The sequence below is a fragment of the Silene latifolia genome, chromosome Y (genome assembly GCF_048544455.1).
Source record: "Silene latifolia isolate original U9 population chromosome Y, ASM4854445v1, whole genome shotgun sequence".
Taxonomy (NCBI): domain Eukaryota; kingdom Viridiplantae; phylum Streptophyta; class Magnoliopsida; order Caryophyllales; family Caryophyllaceae; genus Silene; species Silene latifolia.
In genome coordinates, this window is record NC_133538.1 from 194,040,476 (window position 1) to 194,058,204 (window position 17,729).

General features: G+C 38.0%; 1 protein-coding gene across 1 annotated transcript; it reads left to right on the forward strand.

Moving 5' to 3' along the window:
• Nucleotides 1–3,456: 3,456 nt before the first annotated feature.
• On the forward strand, nucleotides 3,457–15,472 carry LOC141629726 (uncharacterized). The gene is made up of 7 exons (XM_074442687.1): nucleotides 3,457–3,754; nucleotides 3,861–4,216; nucleotides 12,859–13,631; nucleotides 13,715–13,874; nucleotides 14,123–14,581; nucleotides 14,918–14,971; nucleotides 15,128–15,472. Exons 1-7 carry the CDS (start codon nucleotides 3,457–3,459, stop codon nucleotides 15,470–15,472), a joined length of 2,445 nt encoding a protein of 814 aa, XP_074298788.1.
• Nucleotides 15,473–17,729: the final 2,257 nt, after the last annotated feature.

Genomic DNA, 17,729 nt, shown 5'->3' on the forward strand with positions numbered 1-17,729 from the left:
TGTTGTTGTTGTTGTTGTTGTTGTTGTTGTTGTTGTTGTTGTTGTTGTTGTTGTTGTTGTTGTTGTTGTTGTTGTTGTTGTTGTTGTTGTTGTTGTTGTTGTTGTTGTTGTTGTTGTTGTTGTTGTTGTTATTATTATTATCAATAAATGAGTGTTTTCATGTATAATTACAGGGCTGTCTCCAACATTTCAAGGGCCTTGTGCAAAATTTGAAATTGGGGCCCTATTATAGTAATTTTTTTGTTAAATTCTATCGGTTATATAAATTAAAATTGACTCAATGGTGGCGGAGCCAAAATTCGCAGTTAGGTGAGAAAAAATCAAGGGGGCGAATGTGAATTTCATATGTTAAACACGGAAAATTTCAAAATTTTAATGTAAAAATTCTAAAATTGTCTTCGTATAATAATATGTTATCTTTAACTTATATTTATCCCAACTAGTTTAAATATGTTATCTTTAACTTATGTAATTCTATAAGGTATGAAATGAACTTGAAGAACCCAAGAAAAAAAAAAAGAATACAATTACCATAAAGATGACGTAAAATCTAAGAGTTTGTAAATACAAGAAAATACAAAATATAAGTTTATCAAAAAAAGAAATGCCAGCATCATTCGAACCTGAGATGTCTTGCTAAATCAAAACTTAAAATGTAAAATTTTAACCACTATGCTACGTTGAACTACAAGGCGGCAATATACTCTGTTAATATATATTCTTAATATTTCAGTTCTCATTTTTTACTATGCGCCTAGCTCGGACTAGTTTTGGGCCAAAATTTTGGGGGCCCTATGAAATCGCACGGGCCACACACCCTCAAAGATGGGCCCGTGTATAAAGACGGTCTTACGCAATAATTACTGAAACATTATGTAATACTACGTATTTATGAGTCTCTGGGTACTCTATCGAGTAGGCCTTACTCTGTCGAGTAAGGGCGAGTTGCAGATTAAAATAGTTTCTGACCTGTTGGGTACTCGATCGAGTAACGTTGATACTCGATCGAGTAAGGGGGCACTCTATCGAGTACCTCAGCTACTCGATCGAGTAGCCGGTTTAAGGGGGATGATTTGTCGGGTTTTGTTAATAATGTGATTAAGTATATAATAACTTCCGTCACTTTTCTTTAAACACTTTTAAAACCTAATTACTTTCAAAGAGAGAAATCAAACTACGTTCTTCGCATCAATCGCATTGTTGGCAAATCCCGGAGCTTGGAAGGTCGGATTTTACCTTTCTTTATACCGTTGTGATCCTTGCGTCGAGGGTAAGATCTATGTACCGTTTTTATAGTATTTCTTTAAAGTTGGTTAAACCCTAAAATTGGGATTTGGGGGTTTTGTTGTATTTTGTGATTGGTAGTGATTATATGTTTGTATGTTAGGAGGAGGATTCGTAGAGGAAGCCTTTAGATATCAGTTGTGAGATCGTCTGATTGTGTTGTGCTTTCCAGGTAGGGTTTCCCTACTCAGTACTAGTCCCATGATGTGTTGATTGGTGTTTGTGATTGTTGAATATTATCATACTCGTATTGTGACAGTTGTTAGGTTTGATTGCTGAGTAGTAGTTGTGATTGATTGTATTTGTCTGTGTTCTTCGGGGTGCGTCCCTGGCTGAGTGGAGTCACTTGCGAGAGTGGCTTCACGCCCATGATTCGCCTTCTGTTGAACCCGCCACAGAAGGGATGTGCACATTAATGGATTTGGGTTTATCGTTCGATGGAGATGAGCGGGGCTTAGGTGGGAACAGCTGCGGCCCCCCACTGGCGGCGAGGAGTGACCTGTTGCGATGGGCACTCTAGCAGGGCTACACACTTTAGTGTGTAGTTAGGATTGTGGAGTTGGGTTTGGAGTTCGGAGAATAACTGTGATGATTGAGCTGATTGTTTTACTATGTTGTTGGTTTATATAAATTGTGTGATTAGTACTGACCCCGTTTAATGTTTTAAAAACCGTGGTGATCCATTCGGGGATGGTGAGCAGTTATTGAGCAGGTATGAGTCGAGTTACTGGGATAGCTGGGATGTGCCACCGTCTGATGATAGAAGTCTTCCGTTGTAGCTTAGTAGTTTAATAAACGTTTCAGTTTGTTGCTAGACAGTTGGTTTGAGGACTTGTAGCCGTATTTTGGTTTTGGTTTTGGTTTGTAACCTTTCGCTAAAGTATTTCTACTTAATTGTTGTTTCGTTATTGTCTATTTGATTATCATTGCCTCGGGTAACCGAGATGGTAGCATCCTTATACCTGAGTGGTCCTGGTAAGGCACTTGGAGTATGGGGGTGTTACACATTAATCATCAATAAGCATCAAAATCCCATGAAAATCAATAATTTAAAGCAAACAAAAGAATAATTGGATAATTTCCACTCTCTAACAAACATAGATCATTTTGCATCAATTATAAACTGATAACCCCAATCATAAAAAACATTCACCTGAAATGGCTTTGAGAACAGCCTCTTGCAATGGCGAGAAACTGTGAGAAATCTGTTTCCTTCGAGCTTCCCTGCAATGGCGAGAAGTAAGAAGGCAACGTCCCCTTGTAACACTCCTAATTGATCAAATAATAATAATAATTCATCAAGTATTAATACAAATAAATCAAAAAATAGTAGTATTACGTTACATAATAGAATTGAGTGAAATTGGAAGGAATGTGAGTGAAGGTGAGAGCTCTAAGGCTGCTGAATTGCGCTCTTTCAATCTTACTAAGGAGCTGAATGTGATTTCGGAGGACAAATCAACGGATGATGAGGAATGGCAAGAGGTTGGACGTCGTCGTAATCGTTTGCCTACTCCTGCAGCTGGTAAGCCTCCGATATTACAACTATCTATTGATGATGTTAAGACTGAATTGAAATTCTGGTCTACATCGATTTTCTGCTATGTTCTGGGAGAAAATCCACCTAGTTCTGTATTAGGAGGGTTTGTTAGAAGGATTTGGAAGAATTTATCAGTTGATAAGGTGTCTTTTCAACCAAATGTTGTATGTTTGATTCGGTTTAAGACTGGTGATGATAAACTTAAAGCATTACAGTTAGGACCTATTTTCTTTGACACTAAACCTTTTATTGTTAAAGATTGGGTCCCTGATTCTAAACTGGAGAAAGTAAAACCTAAATCAGTACCTATATGGATTAGGTTTTATAATCTTAACTTCAAGTATTGGGGGCTTGCTTTACCCAAACTAGCAGGCTTGGTTGGAACTCCTGTCCAATGTGACCGTGCTACTCAGGAGAAGGAGTTCCTGGAGTATGCTAGGTACTTGGTGGAAGTACAGGTGGGACAACCTCTCCCTGATTCTATTGAATTTCTAGATGAACATGGAATATTAAGGACTTAACTGGTTCACTATGAATGGAAACCTGTTGTGTGTGCTACGTGCAATGGAATTGGTCATGAAACTGATAGTTGCAAGAAGAAGCCAGCAAAATCAATCCCAAAAACAGTTCACATGGTCTGGAAACCTAAGATTGTGGCTCATGTGGTGGTACAACCACCTATTCAACCTGTTCAGGGGGCAGCTGCAGATACCTTGCCAATGTTGAATCCTGCATCTGTGGGAACTCCTATGCCATATCAGGGCTCAATGCTTAATTCAGTTTCACCGGATGGGTTCATCAATAAGTTTGCTAAGAGAGGAGATGGTGGTGTTCAGAGTGGGCCTTCTTTTATGGATGTTCTCAACTATTCCATTAGGAGGAATCTCTTGAACAGTATTGGAAAGGGGAAGACCTCATTACATTCTCATGGTTAGTATTAGTTTTTGGAATGTTAGAGGTATTAATAAAAGGAATAAACAAGGAGATGTGAGAAGACTCCTGCATATGAATAATGTTGGTTTTTTTGGTCTTGTAGAGACTAGAGTTAAAAGGAAAAATTTGAATAAAGTTCAAGATGGTTTAGGATCTAAATGGAAGTTTGAAGTGAATAATGATATTATAGATGGTGGTAGAATTTGGGTCTTGTGGGATCCATCTCTTTTCAATGTGAGTGTGATAAAAAAAGAGTTGCAAGTTATGCATTTGAGCGTCATATACCAGCAGACTGGTTTTTGTTGGACCTGCTCTATGGTGTATGGCTGCAATAAAGATACTGATAGAAGAAGCTTATGGTCTTCCCTCACTAACTTGGCATCAGGCATTAGTGGTCCTTGGTTAGTGATGGGAGATTTCAATAATGTTCTTTATGCTGATGAGAGGATAGGGGCTAAGGTAACTGATGCTGAAACTAAGGACTTCTAAGAGTGTGTTGATCACTGTGGTTTATATGATCTGGTGGTCAATGGGGCCTATTTCACTTGGAACAATAAATAAGAGGGAGATACGAGGGTCTACAGCAGAATTGATAGGGTAATGGCAAATGTGTTGGAGCTGGTGTCCTCCACAAATTAGTGTGATAACATTTGTAAATCTCTTACAGGTTCACAAGGGTATACTTCGTATATTTAATCAGTTGATTAACGTTTACCTAATAACGGTTGGCTTGCTAGAAAGTTTGACGTTATTATCATACAGATGGCGGTGATCAACTGGTCCCTAAAGGTCACACCTATAGGATGTGTTTGAGAGATGTGGTTATAAAATATGATCACATTGATGCTTAATATGACTAAACAGTTAGTCAATGTGTTGATGAGACAATTATTTAATGAAGATTAAATAATATTAGTTGAGACGAATTAGCTGTCAATTCGTAAATTGAATATAATAAGTTATATTTAATTAAATGTATGTAATGTTAGCTTGGACGAATTAATCTGTTAATTCGTAATTAAATGTAACCAGTTATATTTAATATCAACAAGATGAATGTGTCATAGTGGTAATAGTGAGGGTACACAAACCAAGAGGTCATGGGTTCGATCCTCACTAGATGACAATTTAACACATTTTATACATTTTTGGAATAGCCAAAAATAAGGAGATTACACTCCTTATTTCGGTTATATGGGCCGAAATTAGGGAAGATTATATCTTCCTAATTGACTCCCATATTTCGGTGAGAATAAGAAGGAAAGGGAGATCATTATTCTACCCTAATTCCTTTTTAACCTAGCCTCCTCTCTCTCATCAGAAAAACACAAAAACAACATAATTGATATTGTTCTTAGGCCATATTTGCTAGGACCGAAGGTTATTTCTGAATCCTTTATTTTGTTTATGTATTTTATTTATGACTAGTGATCGTCTTAATTAAATTCGTTATAATCCTTCAATTTTAAGGGAAGTATACAGATTATTTCCCACAAGTGGTATCAGAGCCAAGGCCACGAATTTTAATTGTGATGATTTTCATAAAATTGTTTGTAAACAATAATTAGGGTTTGCGAGAAAAAAATGTAATCGGCTGGATTGTTTTTTGAGCCGTGGAATTTTTTTTTTCCGTTTCCGTTACTGTTCACGGATGAACAGTAATTTTTTTTTTATAAAAATTCTGTTTTTTTTCCATTCGGTTTTTGCTGAAAAACCGAGAAAAGATTACGGGATGTTTTTGTTTTTTTTCAGTTTTACCGAGAAAAGATAAAAATTTTTTTTGTTTTGTTTTGTTACTGTTCACGACAAGGCTGTATAAAAAAAAAATCTTTTTTTTTTTTTGGGTTTTGCCGAGACAATAAAAAAAAAGTAGTCTTGTTTTTGTTTTGTTTTGGCAAATTAATTATTGGGATGCGGTTCATAATTATAAGATACCTAATTATTTTAAAGCAGTTTAAAATTTTGACGGATTGAATTCATATTACAAGTTTAATGTGAATTAAGATTAAATTTATAGTGATTATTAAGGAATTGTCACTTAATTTGATCAATTAAATAGGTGGTTTGGATAAATTAATCAACATAATTAAGGAATTGTGTCATATATGTTTAATTTATTTTTAGTTGATGCATTTTAATTTTGTTGAATGAATCGAATGAATGAATTTTATTTACGTATTTATTTTTGCAATCGGTTGTAAATTGTAATACTTAGTGTGGCCTTAGTCAAATTATGTTTTCGTAATGAAGGAAACATGATTTTTATGTAATTATGAGATCTCGAATCTCCTTTATTTTTAGTTTTGGGTTTTGAAATTAGATTGTAATAAATAGGTTTATTATGTAATTTTAATTATTGTAATTTCAAAGAAGACTAAAGATGGAGATTGGAGCTCACTCCCGCTACATGGATCAAGATGGAACATCAAGACAAGCTTCTCGGGTCCAAGGATGGATTCCAAACTTGTATTTATTGTTCATTTTGATAGGATAGGCCACACTAGGACTTTTACTATTTTTACGTTTTCATTATTATTGCTTTTCATTCACATGTTAGTTTATGCATCATATTCCGCCTAAAACCAAACCACCTACTACTAAAATGCATGAAAATTGACTCATATAGGTTGTATGTTAGTTTTCATGGACATACAGATGTCACAGTCTTTTTAAGCCATCACCTTAGTTTATTCATTCTCGCATGCTAGATATTAGTTCACTTAAAATGAATTAAAATAAAGTTGATGGGATCTTCCTCTAAAATGGAAATTGAGATTAGTCTTTATAAGGGCAAACAACTATGAATCCCTTCTTCGTCGGTAGGCATAATATGACCCCTTCTACGTTGGGTAAGTAGTTGTGTTGACTTAGTTTACCTCAACATCATAGTCCGAAGAGTTTCTCGTGATTATGATGGACTAAAGATAAAATTTACAGAAATTTATCGACCAAGAATTCTAAAGGTAGAATTAGCTAAAAGGTTAGCTTATCAATTTACAGAGAATTGAGTCTTGGGATCATTTATATAATTCTTGAGGGAGGTCAATTGTATAAATGTTTTGAGTCTTCGCGTTATGACAGTAGTTCATTAGACTTAAAAATATAAACGATGCACATGCTTATTATTTTTATTCTTCTTCTCGCAGTGTAGAACACGATTATTTTTCATAAAACTGTTACAACGAAATGGTTGGAAATAACGCAATCCCAATGCCTAGTGCCACACTTGATCGCGCGTCCTGGCTGAAAGTATTCATGGACCAGATGAATCAGTTCACACGTCTGAAAAATGATGGGTCCAACTTTGCGGACTGGGAGGCGGCACTACGGAATGCTGCCATTGCTGACGGTAAGCTCAAGTACTTAACTGAGCCAATACCGGTCAACCCAGGCCCCAATACAGGAGTCAACTAGTCACTCGCTTATAGTGATTTCGTTATGGAAGCGGGTGCGATAAAGAACGTACTCATCTTTGCAATGGAAACCAATTTGCAGAGACGCTTCATTGCCCAAAGTGCAAACAAGATTTTCACTACGCTCACTAACGAGTTCTCAAAAGCACCGAGAATCGTTACATATGAGCATACTGTCGCTTCTTTGATGCGAAACTCCAGAAGGGCCAACCGGTTAGCCCACACATTCTTCACATGATTGAGAATATCGAGAAGCTGAAGGCATCGAATTGTAAAATCAGTGAGAGCATTGTCATTGACCGAATGCTTCATTCTCTTCACGATGGTTTTGCCCTTTTCAGGGCGAACTATTACATGAATGACTTGAAAAAGAGTTCTCATGAGCTACACTCCCTTCTCGTAGAGACCGAGAAGGATATGAAATTGAGTGGGAGCATGAAGCAGGATGTTCTCACGATTCACAACAAGGGTAAAGGTAAGGGCAAAGCTCATGGCGACCTAGCTGTAGGTAAGCCTAAGTTCAAGAAGCCAGGAAACGGTAAGAGTGCGCCTGGTGAGACTAGTGGCTCACAGGGCAAGGCAAAGAGCAAGGGCGGTGACATAGAGTGCCACCATTGTCACAAGACTGGACATTGGAGGAGGAACTGTCCCGTCTACCGTGAGGACATCAAAGCAGGCCGCGTCGTTCCTGTTGGTATGTCATCTTATATTCATATGATTGAGATTAACCATGCAAGTTTCGGAACTTGGGTACTTGATACTGGTTGTGGTTCTCATCTGTGTAATCATTTGCAGGGCCTAAAGAACATCATACCTCTCGAAAAAGGTGATGTGGACCTGCGAGTCGGGAATAGAGCACGAGTTGCTGCTGTCTCGAAGGGAACATATGTAATCCAACTCCCTAATGATTTTGAGTTATTTTTAAATAACTGTTACTATGTACCCAGTTTGTCTAAGAACATTATTTCTGTTTCCGTACTTGCTAAAGACGGTTTTGCATTTTCAATAAAGGATAATAGCTGTATTTTCTCTTTCAATGAAATGATTTATGACAAAGCAGGTTCCATGAATGGAATTTATATCTTAGACCAAACCACAGAAGTATTACACGTGAATAATAAGAAAATAAAGGTTGGTGACAAAGATCAAACCTATCTATGGCATTGTCGAATGGGGCACATAAATGAGAAACGCGTGAAGAAACTCGTCGATAATGGGACTATTCCCGCATTCGATTTTCTACATATGGCACGTGTGAATCATGTCTTATTGGCAAGATGACTCGAATCTCCTTCAAAGGTGTTGGAATGCACGCTAGTGACCTATTAGGACTCATACATACTGATGTTTGTGGACCTATGTCAATTACCGCCAGAGATGGCTATAGATATTTTATCACTTTCACGGACGATTTCAGTAGATACGGATATGTCTACTTAATGAAGCATAAAAGTGAGTCCTTTGAGAAATTCAAGGAATACCGTAAGCAGGGTCGTAACCAACCGGGTAGAAAGGTTAAAGCACTCCGTTCAGATCGGGGTGGCGAATATCTTTCAAATGAGTTTGATCAACACCTGAAAGACTGTGGAATCGTTTTGCAGTTAACTCCACCTGGAACACCTCAATTGAATAGTGTGTCCGAACGGAAAAATCGAACCTTACTTGATATGGTTCGATCCATGATGAGTCACACGGTAGTGCCTGATTCATTATGGGGTTTTGCTCTTTTGTCACCGCTCTTATACTTAACCAAGTCCGTCTAAAGTCGCCGACAAGACTCCATATGAAATGTGGAAGGGAACGGTCCCTAACTTGTCCTTTATTCGGGTTTGGGGTTGCGAGGCTTATGTCAAGTGGAGACACGAGGATAAGCTCGGTCCGCGATCGGTCAAGACATACTTTATAGGTTATCCAAAAGGAACATTTGGTCATTACTTCTATTCGCCTACCGAACATCGAGTTTTTGTTGCGGCTAGTGCGACGTTCTTAGAGAAAGAATTTCTCGAGAACAAGACGAGTAATAGAACCTTCGAGCTGTCGGAGATTCCAGAACCAACAACCGAGGAACAGATGGAGGAAGTTGTTCCTCCAACTGATGATACGGTTAATATTCCTGAGGAACCTAGGAGGTCGGGTAGAGTCTCTCATCCTCCGGACAGATACATTGGTACGGTCGAGGAGAATGACGTTTTACTCCTAGAAAGTAATGAACCCGTTACCTATAAAGGTGATGTGACCTGTTCCGACTCAAAGCTATGGCTCGAAGCCATGCAATCCGAGATGGACTCCATGTATGAGAATGATGTATGGGATCTAGTTGATTTACCTAATAAGGTAAAACCTCTACAGTGCAAATGACTTTACAAAATAAAGCGTTCTGTAGACGCGCAACCAGATACCTATAAGGCACGACTTGTGGCAAAAGGTTTCACTCAAGTGCACGGATTGCATTATGATGAGATTTTTGCACCTGTAGTCATGCTACGTTCCATTCGGATAATCTTAGCGATAGCCGCATTTCATGATTATGAAATTTGGCAAATGGATGTGAAAACCGCCTTCTTAAACGGTTATTTGGAGGAAGAGTTGTACATGGTGCAACCCGAAGGTTTCATAGATCCTGAACATCCTAAGAAAGTATGCAAGCTTAAGCGTTCCAATTATGGACTTAAGCAAGCTTCTCGGAGTTGGAATCATCGTTTCGACCAGGTGATAAAAGAGTATGGTTTCACTCGATCGGTCGAAGAACCATGCTTATATATCAAGTCGAGTGGAAGCAAGATTGTATTCTTGATATTGTATGTCGATGACATACTCTTGATTGGGAATGACATTCCTCTCCTATCTTCGGTTAAAGAATGGTTGAAGAACCATTTCCAGATGAAAGATCTGGGTGAGGCACAGCGCATTTTGGGAATCCGTATCTACCGAGATAGATCACGACGGACGTTATCACTTAGTCAGGAGTCTTATTTGGATAAGATTCTTGAGAAGTTCAGATGACCAACTCCAAGAAGGGGAACCTTCCAATGACGATCGGGATGCGATTGAGCAAGTCTCGATCACCCACGACGCCTGAAGGGATTGAGCGCATGAGTCGTGTTCCTTATGCATCTGCAATAGGATCAATCATGTATGCCATGATATGCACACGTCCAGACGTGGCATATGCATTGAGTATGACGAGTTGGTACCAAAAGACTCCAGGTGAAACACACTGGATAGCTGTCAAAAACATCCTCAAGTACCTACGGAGGACTAAGGATTGGGTATTGAGTTATGGAGGTGATACTAAGCTATGCACAATCGGTTAGGCAGATGCTAGCTTCCAAAGGGATCGAGATGACTCAAAATCCAGTCCGGGTTCGTCTTCACTCTTAATGGTGCTGCGGTCAGCTGGAAGAGTTCCAAACAGAGTGTTGTAGCAGATTATACTACTGAATCCGAGTACTATGCCGCTCGGAGGCAAAGAAAGGAAGGAGCGATATGGATGCGTCAATTCTTACAAGGACTTACAGTAGTTCCTAGTTCGAATGACCCGATCACCATCTATTGTGACAATAGAGGTGCCATCTTCCAGGCTAAGGAGCCAAAGTCTAGCAACAAATCTAGACATGTACATCGGAAAGCTCACCTGATCCGTGATTACGTGGAGCAAGAGGAGATAGTGATAGACAAGATTGCGACGGATGATAACATCGCGGATCCTCTCACTAAACCGTTGAATTATGATAAACATGTAGGGCACGTTAATTCCATGGGAATTAAACGCGTTCCTGAGTTGTAGTACTTGATTATGGATTTGATACATTATCTTTTTCATATACTATTTATAACTTCATCGTTTTATTATAATATTTTGTTTTTCATGTGGATTGTACTGACAACATTGAACGCCACAAAGTGAACTGAATTACATTATATTTGTTTTGGTCCGTAATCGCCAATGTGAGCTGATACCTCCGGCTATTATATTGTGCAGTCGATTGATGGTGGGTTCAACGAGCCATAAGTCAAACAGTTGACTGATCAATCACAGATGCGAGATTATAATGATACCTCGTAGGACAACTTTTTGTGACAACGTAATGGAGTCCTAAATGTTTAAAAACATTCGGTGCCAGGTCGTGGATAGGACATCTATTGTGTTCCTAGAGTCGATTCTTTTGACTATCGACTGTCTCTTGAGATTAAGGCAGTTTTTGGGTGACTTTGGTTTCTTTCTCACGGTCTGCCGTAACTGGAGGCTAAGTAGATTTTTTATGGGTCATTTCATACTGTGCTTACATCTGCAGGATTCGAGTTGAAGAAAATATCCAATCCTTATCAGGTATAGTTATTTCTCAGGGCCACTCGAGGAGTTGTAACTGAAATGCATGGCCATGCTCGAATGTTGATTCGTTTATCAGTTAAGTTACTCTCTAGTCGGGGAAACCACTCTTGATATTGACCGCTTGTAAAATACGACCTTTGTGAATGCGTATTTTCAAATTGTTTTACATTGAGTGGGAGAAATTATAGGATATGAGAATCGGTTATCGCACATACACTTGTGAGGACAAATGGGAGTTTGTTGGAGCTTGTGTCCTCCACAAATTAGTGTGATAACATTTTTAAATCTCTTACAAGTTCACAAGGGTATACTTCGTATATTTAATCAGTTGATTAACGTTTACCTAATAACGGTTGGCTTGCTATAAAGTTTGACGTTATTATCATACAGATGGCGGTGATCAACTGGTCCCTAAAGGTCACACCTATAGGATGTGTTTGAGAGATGTGGTTATAGAAATATGATCACATTGATGCTTAATATGACTAAACAGTTAGTCAATGTGTTGATGAGACAATTATTTAATGAAGATTAAATAATATTAGTTGAGACAAATTAACTGTCAATTCGTAAATTGAATATAATAAGTTATATTTAATTAAATGTATGTAATGTTAGCTTGGACGAATTAATATGTTAATTCGTAATTAAATGTAATCAGTTATATTTAATATCAACAAGATGAATGTGTCATAGTGGTAATAGTGAGGGTACACAAACCAAGAGGTCACGGGTTCGGTCCTCACTAGATGACAATTTAACACATTTTATACATTTTTGGAATAACCAAAAATAAGGAGATTACACTCCTTATTTCGGTTATATGGGCCGAAATTAGGGAAGATTATATCTTCCTACTTGACTCTCATATTTTGGTGAGAATAAGAAGGAAAGAGAGATCATTATTCTACCCTAATTCCTTTTTAACCTAGCCCCCTCTCTCTCATCAGAAAAACACAAAAACAACATAATTTTACAGAAAATTTTAGATCGATTCTAGCATAATCAGAAGGGCATATCTCATATCGTCTTGGGTGCAACTGATAGGCGAATATCTACTTTGATATTGTTCTTAGGCCATATTTGCTAGGACCGAAGGTTATTTCTGAATCCTTTATTTTGTTTATGTATTTTATTTATGACTAGTGATCGTCTTAATTAAATTCGTTATAATCCTTCAATTTTAAGGGAAGTATACAGATTATTTCCCACAAAATGATCACTGGATTTTGAATGGACCTACTGGTATTGTCTCTTTTCTACCAGAAGTTTTGTTTGATCATAGTCCTAGTGTTCTCAGTCTTTGGGAGGGTGGTGGCATACATAAGACTTCATTCAAATATTTCTCCATGTAGAGCAAAGATGGTCATTTCAGTGATACTGTGAAGGATGTTTGGACCAAACAGATTAGAGGTTGTCTCATGTTTCAGGTAGCTAAAAAATTAAAAATGCTTAAAGGCCCTCTAAAGAAGCTGAATAGAGAAGGGTTTGGTAATATTTTGAACACTGCAGAGGTTGCAAGAATGGTCCTAGAAGAAAAGCAAGCTCAACTCCATTTAGATCCTCAAAATCTTATGCTTCAGATTGAAGAAAGAGCTGCTGCTCAATCTTTTAAGGAGTTACATAAAGCTAAGCACTCTTTTCTAGGACAGAAAGCTAAGATCAACTGGATGCACCGCAATGATGAAAATACACATTATTTTCACAGTTCTATTAAAGTTCACAGAGCTCAGAACAAGGTGCTTAGTATTATGGATATGAATGGTAATCTATGTTCTGACAATTCAACCATAGAACAAGCTTTTATTGATTATTACCATAGGCTTTTAGGCAGTTCTGAGAGAGTAACCAGAGTTAATCTTGAAGTTGTTAGGAGGGGAAAGAGTGTTTCTGATATACATGCCTCTGCTATGGTTATTCCTGTTACTGCAACTGAGGTTAGGTCTGCTTTATTCTCTATGCCTAATGAGAAGGCTTCTGGTCTTGATGTTTCTCGTCCAGTTTTTTCAAGGATTCATATGATATCATTGGAGAGGATGTGGTTGGGGCTGTCATGGAGTTTTTCACTAATGGTCATCTGTTGTATCAAATTAATTCCACTGTGCTACCTCTCATTCCCAAGAAAGAGGTACCTGTTTCAGTTATGGACTTCAGGCCTATAGCTTGTTGTAATGTGTTGTACAAATGCATTTCCAAAGTCATATGTGGCAGATTGAATGCAGTGCTTGCTGATATTATAAGCATGAATCAAAGTGCATTCCTACAGAATAGGAATATTGTGGATAATATCCTCATTTGTCAAGATCTAGTGAGATTGTACAACAGGAAATCATGCTCTCCTAGGGTGATGATGAAGATTGACTTGAGGAAGGCATATGATTCCATTGAATGAGACTTTGTGGAGGATATGTTATATGCACTTAATTTCCCTAGTAAAATGATTGGATGGATAATGCAATGTGTCTCAATGCCTGCTTAGACTCTCTCCCTTAATGTAAACCAGTTTGGTTATTTCAAAGAAAGAAGAGGTTTGATACAGGGGATCCAATTTCCCCTCTCTTGTTTACCTTGTGTTTGGAGTATTTCACTAGAATACTAAATGTTGTTACTATAACCCAGGGTTTCAGATTTCACCCCATGTGCAAAGCTCCGAATTTGTGTCACCCGGCCTTTGATGATGACCTCCTCATTTTCTGTAGAGGAGATCCAGCATCTGTCACAGTGATAATGAGAGCTATGATAATGTTTTTTGAAGCTTCAGGCTTGCATATCAACAAAGACAAATCTGACATTTATATGAATGGAGTGGCTGCAGCTGATGAACAAGTAAATCTTAGCATCTCTCGGTTCAAAAAGGGATCTCTTCCTTTCAAGTACCTGGGGATCACTATTTCTTACAAGAGAATTTCAAATGTGGAATTTAGCATCCTGGTTGATAAATTGGTAGCTAGAAGCAGAGGTTGGGGGGCAAAACATTTGAGCTATGCTGGTAGAATGTTGCTGGTTAAAGCTGTCCTGACTCAAATTCATAGTTACTGGGCGAGAATATTCCTGCTACCTAAAGCTATCATTCATAAGGTAGAGAGTATTTGAAGAGCATATCTATGGTCTGGGACAGAGGAGCACCATAAGGCACCTGCAGTGTCTTGGGATAAGTGTTGTTTACCAAAGAGTCATGGGGGGCTTGGGATCCTGAATTGCTACAATTAGAACATTGCCACTCTTGGGAAATACATCTGGTGGGTAGCTAATAAGAAAGATTGCTTATGGGTCAGATGGGTGCATCATCTTTATATAAAGCAGCATGACTTGTGGCTTTACTCTCCTACAATCAATTCTAGCTGGACGTGGAGGCAATTGTGTAAAGTTAAGGCTCTTCTGGAACCAGGCTTTGTGCATCATAACTGGTTGTAGTCTCCATATTCAACTAATGCTGTTTATAAGTGGTTGTCTGGGGATCATTTGAAGGTTACTTGGCAACCTTATGTCTGGCATAGACTTAACCTACCTAGAGTGAATTTCATCAATTGGCTATTCATTCAAAGAAGGTTACTTACTAAGGATAGATTGGCCAAGTTTGGTGTTATAACAGATGGGGTGTGTTATCTGTGTGGAATTATGCAGGAAACGTCCTTACACCTCTTTTTTAAATGCCCTTTCAGCAAGAGGTGTCTACAATTGGTGCAACAGTGGCTCGGCTTTTGTTGGACTACTGATGTTATTGCTCGAAGTTTAACGTGGAGAGATAGATCCGTATTGCGCAAGAAGATTATATTAGCTGCACTTGCTAGCCTTGTCTACTTCATATGGGAAGGGCGGAACAAGTGCAGAGTGGAGACCTGGGTACCCCACCCAGAGCACATCAAGAAGAGGATCCATGATGTTCTGATTGGAAGACTCACTAGCCTGCGTATGGAGAAAGTTCACAGTAGGGATATGAATTGGGTTAAGGAGGTTGGTTTGATATAGTCTAATGTATTTTCCTTGAGATTGTACTTTGTGTATGGTGTATGAGCTACTTTGCAAATCTTAAAGAGAACAGCCTCTTGAAGAGGGCCTTGGTCATCTTGAGCAGAGCAACAATGGCTTCTGTAGTTTTGGGTTGAGTTAACCCGATAACCCGGACCCATTTTCTGTTTTTGGGCTTTTAAGGTCCCACCAAGATATCGGGTTGAACAGCTGGGAGGCAACCATGTCCATGGCTCTGTTGAGAATACAATTAGTAGCACTGTTGTGCACGCCATTATTCAATGATTTCACTCACTCTTTCACACTTCTCTCTCCTTTTTGCTGTTTGGTTGTTACTTTCTGTTTGCTTCTCCCTAGCTTTGCAATTTCGTATTTTATTCATACGGTTTTTACGGCTTAATGAGATGATGTCACCCGATGATGTGAATTTTAATTCTTCTCGTTGGCATTAAAATTTAGTACGGAGTATAACTTGATATGGTTTAGTTCGGATGTGAGCTGAGAATCACCACTATGGCGATAAAACTCTTCTATATGAGTTTAAACATTTATGCATTTGGATTTGAGCTAGGTATGACTACTATAGCGATAAAACTCTTCTTCATAAGTTTAAACATTTATGCATTCTCAAGGTTCTAGAAAAACCCCTTACTAGCTGATTTAAGTGCTAAGTGTAGAACTACTAGAACGATAAAACTCTCCATTTTAATATGACTATTGAACACAATATCCCTTTTGAAGGCTTCATTATCCAACCAGAAAGAAGAACTCCTGCTTTCATAAGAAAATATTTTGGTTACAAACTATGCAAATGATAATTTAGCAAAGATTATGGATATGGTGACAATTATTTTCTAACTTGTAGCAAACGTTTTAAGGGTGATAAATCTTAATATCCTTAATTTTAATAATGCTACATCCTCATAATCTAAAAACAAGAGTTAACTCAAATGGTAAAAGCTCTCTTACTTCCATAAAGTTGAGATATATTCGCTTCTCATCCACGATAAGTGCTCTCATTTGAACCAAAAAACATCCTCATAATCTTATTTTCAGTAACTTTGTTAAAACTAAATTAAACTAAATCACTGAAGAGAAACAAGCCAAGACTACCCGAGAAGCCACAGTTTTGACCCCGTCACGCAAAACGAGGTCAAACGTAAAATCCATCTAAGAACTCATGTCAAAAAACGTTACTACTCAATTCTAGGGAGAATTTGGAGTATTTTTGCCTAGGGACACTTGCCTAATAGAGCCACTAATAATGAAACAAAATGCAACAAAACCGAGTGATAGAGACATCTACACGGTTTGTGAGGCTTAACAAGAGGTCACTTTCAACCTTTCCTCTTTTGATCAAGCAAGTTCTAAAACACTTTTGGAAGGCAACCAAGAGCATGTGCCAGTTTTGTGAGCTTCTAAGAGGTCCATTGTAATCATAAATAAGTCAACAGAACAAGCCAAAGGAAGGTTGCATTTTTATGCTTTTTACTTTGTCATTTTCTTGTGTAAGTCATGTAAGGCCTATAGGGCCATTTTCTTTGTTGTTTTTCAGCTCATTTGTGAGCCTTAGATCTTAGTTAACTTTTGAGGGTCAAGATTGTATGGCTTGTAGTATAAAAACCAAGGTTTGGACAATTAAGATTTTGAATGATAAAAAAACCCAAGATTGAAACCGAGTTTTCATCTAATCATATTCATTGCTTAGTGATTGAATAGCCCTCTTTGCTTAGTGCTTGAGGTTGGACGAATCCTTTACTTAGTGTTGGGATTAGTCTTAGTTTTAGTCTATTACTTTGTGTTCGGATTAAAACATATCTTGTTCAATTTACGCCATTCAAACAGTATTTGTCGAGTGCAAAGCCGGGCTCAAGTAAATTGTTTTCTCTTAAGGTTTTCAGCAAGAATTGAACATTCCTTTCGATCGTTTAATTCCCCCTTATCAGTCCAAAATTCCAGTCTTTATTTCACAATCAGACAGTTTTGTACTGTCCAATTTCGAGTCTTTGTCCAAAACTCGAGTCCTAGAGGTTTACTTCAATCACCGTCTTACAAAACGAATGCAAGTGTTGTACTACTACATTCTCAAGGCCTCAAATTCGATCTTACCGGTAAATTCAAGTATCGCAAGTACATTTTTTTTTAATAAGGTAAGGAAACTAGATTGATCAAAATCAATCTATACCACCCTTTCGGATGAGAAAGGTGCAAGAAAATCAATGATTTTCAAACCACCTGATGAAACATAATAAGAGGA